At 33.6% G+C, this 6,000-nt stretch overlaps 1 protein-coding gene across 2 annotated transcripts in view; it reads right to left on the reverse strand.

The window, feature by feature from the left end:
- Positions 1–4,524, reverse strand: part of LOC146148580 (thrombospondin type-1 domain-containing protein 7A-like) — a 28,525-nt gene extending 24,001 nt beyond the window's left edge. For both annotated transcript variants that reach the window (XM_083388553.1, XM_083388552.1), the window contains exons 1-6: positions 3,285–4,524; positions 3,060–3,208; positions 2,710–2,897; positions 2,517–2,640; positions 1,874–2,041; positions 584–717 (exon numbers count right to left, since the gene is read on the reverse strand). In XM_083388553.1, the coding sequence (XP_083244679.1) occupies positions 584–717; positions 1,874–2,041; positions 2,517–2,640; positions 2,710–2,897; positions 3,060–3,208; positions 3,285–3,393 (872 nt within the window). In that variant the 5' untranslated portion in view covers positions 3,394–4,524. The remainder of the gene's footprint in view (positions 1–583; positions 718–1,873; positions 2,042–2,516; positions 2,641–2,709; positions 2,898–3,059; positions 3,209–3,284) is intronic.
- Positions 4,525–6,000: the final 1,476 nt, after the last annotated feature.

Genomic DNA, 6,000 nt, shown 5'->3' on the forward strand with positions numbered 1-6,000 from the left:
CCGTAGGTTGCCGACCCCTGCTATAGAGTATCTAACATTGCTGCTAAAAACCGAAATTGTATAGGTTCAGCTCTACAAATTCTAAAAGCTACCGGTTAAAATACTAATAAACATGGCCCAAGCTCCGGATACACTAAAATAATAAAAAAGGCCACAGCTCCGACACAACAAAAATAATAGAAATAGCTCCAGCTCAACAAACTTTTTAAAACTAGCTAAAGCTCAAGACATAAATAGTTGGCCCCAGCACTCTAACCCTTAATTATAGCTGGATAATTTACCTGAAAAGAGGTTTTAACAATAATGTTGAACCATGCAAAAAAGATACAAAAGCCCAAACCGGCATGCATTATAGTTAACAACTGGCAAACCTGGGAAAAAAATTACTAGAATGGCAGATTCTTTTCATGTTGTAACTGTAATTCAACCTTCTTAAAAACACAAAAAATATGCAATAAAAGCAAGTGAAACATTGGATCATTTATGTCAGTATAAAAAAAATCAAGATGTTGCACCCCTAAGAATAGCTTGATTCAGGGGATGTCCCGGTTAATAAGTACTGCATTTAAGTATATATTCAAACCTGGTTCCTATTAAGTATCCATCACTGTTTAAGCATTGTACCAGGCGTCTTCTTAAACCAATCAAGTGATGATTTATGTTTAATCGATCATGCCGACTCCATTTATTATTCCTATTTTTTGAAAATGGCTTCAGCTACAGAAAATAGTAAAAAAATAGTTACATAAAACAGTGCCTTTTCTCTGGGGGTCGCGAAGACAACAATTAAATACCAATCACTATTAAAAGAATGCCAATTAATTACCAAAAAAATAACTGTATTGATATATTAGTAAATGTTAAACATTTGTATAAAAGTTGAATTTTCCAACGGTGAGCAGCCGGGAAGCAAGTTGCGAGATAGACTATTATTATGTTTATTCTCAGACTCATTAAATACCGAAATCACAATCTAAACATTTGTTTACTGTACTGCAAAAAAAAAATAAGGTTGTGACAAAGAACTAATTAATACATCACAATAACGATTATTATGACGAGAAATATTTGGGCATGATGTCACAAATAAACTATAGTATCTTACAAGTTATAAACACTTAAATACATGTTGTGCCATGTATTGCACACTCCAATCAGCCTGGTCATAATAAACCTGTTTATTTTTGTAATATCAGATCATAGGCTTATTACATTGTGGTATCTTTACACCCCAGTACGCTTTTATAAAGTGGTACACCCTGGGGTGTACAATACACCTGGTTGAGAAGCACTGCTACGGTAGCCTAGCCTAAGGAAATTTCAAAAACGACTGTTAAGAGCAAGATAACATTTGCTTGACAAAAATAATAAAATATGATTTTTTTATTGCTATTTCACATGAAATAAGAACATTTAAATATCTTATTTCATACAGAATCATGTTTACCGAGGGATAATGAGTACTATTTTTTGCTTGTTTTTAACAAATTTTTTGTAAGGGGGTCATTAGTTACGTTGGGTTGTCAAAATGGGTCACGGTATAAAAAAGGTTGAAAACCACTGTTATAAAAACATTGCAATTAATTGCTGTTTTGTCACTAAAGTATACATATTATGAATAATCCACAAAAAAAGAAAATAAGAAATATTAAAAAATATACTAAGATTCAGCATTCTAGGTTTGAAACCTATTATTCTAGAATATTGAGGGATTCTAAGTTTGATCACCCCTAGTGACGTCATTCTAAAAAATCTCTATTTGCCCAAATAAAAATCCTGGATGCGACCCTATTGTCAGAGTAGTTTACTTAGTGGGCCATAGATTTACTATTTTCATGCAATAATTATAAAATAAATTATTAAAATTAAATACTTTTGCTTTAGCTTTTTTGCAAACCGACCACTCTGTAAATTTCAGTTGGTGAGTCAGTTTAGCAGAAAGAGTTGACTGACATCTTGGCAAATCTATACAGGGTTTGGATTCCACCAATGAAGGGCATATATCTCCACCAAACTGTGGCTTCCGAAGAACATGTCTAATCTGAAAACCACAATGAAATATAAATATTTTTAATGATTGTATAAATTTATCTTGCTTAATATTCAAGATAAGTAGATCATGGTTGCCACTTGCCAAACAGTTTTGTGTAAAAATCCAATGACATTAAGACTACTTCTTAAAGAAAATTCATAGCATTTCAAAGATCTAAAATTAGATAGCTCAACACTTTTTTAATATATTTTAAAAACAAAACATAAAAATATTATATAAAAAGTTTTTTTAAACACACATACTTCAAGCTACATATAAAATAAATTTGAAGACTATTTAAAGATTTAAAACAGGGTTTTTGAAACACATTTCAATACCGAAATTAACTCAAAGATTGTAAAGATTTGAAGACTTTTGAGGCAACTCTGTAGATACAAGCCAAACGGAAATTGTTGCTATAACAATTAATTTTCAAGCAGGAAGTTATTAAAAGAAAATTACATTCTGACGAGGTTCGAATTACCCTTGTTTGTGATCCATTCCCACATGTCTTACTGCATTTTGACCAATTTGAAAATTCTCCAGTGACACAGTTTAAAGGACAAGGCATCGTACAAGATATCTGTACAAGTGGCTTGGAATGAAATCTACAGAAAATATTTTAATACTCGAATAAAGGTATTTTATATAAATAGTTTTCTTGAGAAACTGCATACCGAGCACATATATATTCTTCAACAGGAGCTGTGGGATTTGTTTTATTGGCACAAAAAACAAAGCGTGTCTTGACTCCATATTTTTCGTCAGATTCTCCACAGGGCACAAGCATAACTGAATTAGGTATGTTACAATCCTGCCATGAGCTTGCCACCCAGTTGAAAGTATTTTGATGCTCATCACACACCTGTAGCAAATATATACAAGTAACTAAAAGGTAATTATTCAATATTCATTTAAGAAAAGTAAGTTTATTTAAGAAAGTAAGTTTGTTTTTCCTAGGTGTAAATCAAACTAAGGGTAAATGCAGAGTAATTACATTTTTTTATACATAAGTGAATCCACTAACCTTAAAACACTCTCTTTTGTCATGAGGTTTCTTTGTATTACAGTTGTATTGTCTTGTTTTGTAATATAATGCTTGATTTTCACAAAACACTGATCTTAGCTGAGATCCCCCAGGTCCACAACGAGTATCCATACATTCACCCCAAGGGCCTGCAAATGTGGCAATCGAAATAAATAATGCGAAAAGGCATGGGAAACATACAATATTGCTATATAAAATACCCACCAGTTTTCCATTTAAAAAGTGTAGATGTTAGTCCAGTTTTGACTAAACTTTGTAACAATAGTAGTGTCAAAATACAACCCAGAAATGTATTTGACTGACAATATTGCATGAAGATAGATTTCCTATTTTGCTGTGTTTTATAGGTTTACTTGGAAGATTTGCCTACATATATAAGGCTTTATTTTAGGAATGGGTCTTTTATGCATTTTTTCTTTAATTATAGAACACCATGGAAAATTGATTGTTGCAAAGTTCATCAAAAATAACACTGTTTTATTTATAAACAATGCTTCTTTTCGAGGTATATTTCATTCATTTCAGGGCTGGTCTACTACTGTTTTTACAGTAACGAAACAAGTTGTCAAAAATGTTACTGTAAGGAAGAAATAAATATGGGAGAATAAATATAAAATAATACTGGCCCTTGTCTTGAATCCTTTAATATATATTTTTTTAAATTACAATTGCAAGTAAGAAATAAATATGAAAGAATGAATATAAAAATAATACTTGATCCACCCAAAATCAAACTCGCACCCTAGCCTAAATGAAGTTAGCAATACAAACCCCTGGTCGAAAATGTTGTCCGATTATTTTTAAAATAAACATTTGACACTGCGCGCCTCGTACAATTTCCTGGTATACGCTGTATTGGTTCTGGAACTGTTAATCAGCCAAAGTGCAAAATATATCAGTTTTAAATTTCAGCTACATGTTTTTTTTAAATTCGGGATTTCAATCATATAAAATAAAAACAGTACCATAAAACAAAACAAAAAATTATTTATTCGAAGTCTGCAATCATGATATCATCTATATATATATATATATATACATTACTTTGTAGTCTGACTTTGACTTTAATACTCGTTTTGGCCCTGGCACAGAATCCTACCACATCAGTGTGGGTGAGTGTGGGTTATGCGATATTATTAAATAATGAATATAATAATACTTCCACCCCACACCCAAACTCAAATAGTATGCGTTGATTTAACAACTGTGGTGGGATTCTAGACTAGCGCCCTCGTTTTAAGCTGGGTTACCATAATTTTCGGCTTAAAATCGGGACGCTTCCAAACAGTTACCTGAACCTGCACTTTTGTAGTCATACTTACAGTTACACTGAACAACTAGGTCAATAAGGTAATGCACAAGCGATCAACTCGGTAGCTGAACCAACTAGTCAACTACACGCTGTAGTGATGTAACAATTACATTCACATTTAACCAAAGAGATATAATCGCTTTGCATTTAACGGGTAATACTAATTTACGGAATGATGAATGGTCGGAATGGTGGGAACGCTCACTAATTTAAGTGTTACCTCGTTAAAACAATTATTAAACCAACGCACAATATTTGGCGCTCTTTCACTATTGTACGTGAAAAGTTATGCAAAAAAAAAATAATAATAATGCGCATACCACAACGCATATTGTTTGGGTTAGGGTTAGCGTTTCGGTGAGGGTGGGTCAAGTAATATTATGTTTATTATTAATAATAACTTGACCCACCCTCAACCAAACGCTAACCCGCACCCTAACCCAAACAATATGTGTTGTGGTATGCGGCATTTCAAGAAATTTTTTCTTTTATTAATTTCTACGTACAATAGTGAAAGAGCGCCCAATATTTGAGTTAGGGTGGGGGTTAGCGTTTGGGTCAAGTGTTATTATATTTAATAATAATACTGTGAGCGTTCCGACCATTCATCATTCCGTAAATTAGTGTTACCCCATTTAACGCAAGGAAATATCAGTTAACACTACGGTTCTCCCATGAGATCATCGGTGGGTATGCAACATTCTTCATTAAGTTGGCAAAACTGACCAATCACAACAAACTTATATCCGTCACTCCGTGTAATTAATGGAAAATGCTGGCTGACTAAAAAGCGGGACATTTTGGTTGGACGACAAAACCCTAAAGTTCGGGACTGTCCCGCCTTAAACAGGCAAGCTTGGTTTTAGCAACGAGATTAACCATGAGTGAGGACAAACTCCTACTTTTGCCTGGCTCTTTTTGCCTTTGAGCAATGCATTCCACTTTCGGCAGTCGTCACGGTCTGATGCATAATAGGAAAAACATCATATTTTCCGTTAAACCTGTTGTGGAAGATGTAGCCTACGCTTTGGAGTAATTGTTGTTTAATGACCTACTAGTCCTAATTCATACCGTTTTTCTTTTACAAAGTTGACTTGACAGGACAGATAAGGTTATTACAAGTAGCGTGACACTTTTTTAGGACCCTACTGCGTATTTTTGAAAGGCGTATTACCGGTACCGGTACTGTTAAAATGTAGCCTACAAACGTCGTGCGGATAAATGTGCGGTTGAAAATAGTGCATATTATTCATTTTCATTATGTGTTATACAGTAATCAAATAAGCTGGTGCGCTTACTTATGCATTACAGGTAGGCCTACAGTATAGTCTCTCAGCGGTTCATTGCAAGTTCTTAAGTTATCTATTTTATATCGGTTAAGGCTCACGGTTTTAATACACAAACCCTTTCATTGCTATTTCACAAATAAGGAAAACTACATATTGCAAACTTAACTGTGCTTCGTGCAGAGAAAAAAATTTCGAAATAAAAAAGTGCGAACATTTCTTTTATAGTAAGTTACACGGCGGGAGAAAAAGACGCACGAGAGATAAAAGATGGATAGCACTTAAGAAGAAGCGACAGGTATACGTTTAAAGACTGGCCCAT

The sequence above is a fragment of the Ascidiella aspersa genome, chromosome 4, assembly GCF_963924565.1.
Source record: "Ascidiella aspersa chromosome 4, kaAscAspe10.2, whole genome shotgun sequence".
NCBI lineage: Eukaryota > Metazoa > Chordata > Ascidiacea > Phlebobranchia > Ascidiidae > Ascidiella > Ascidiella aspersa.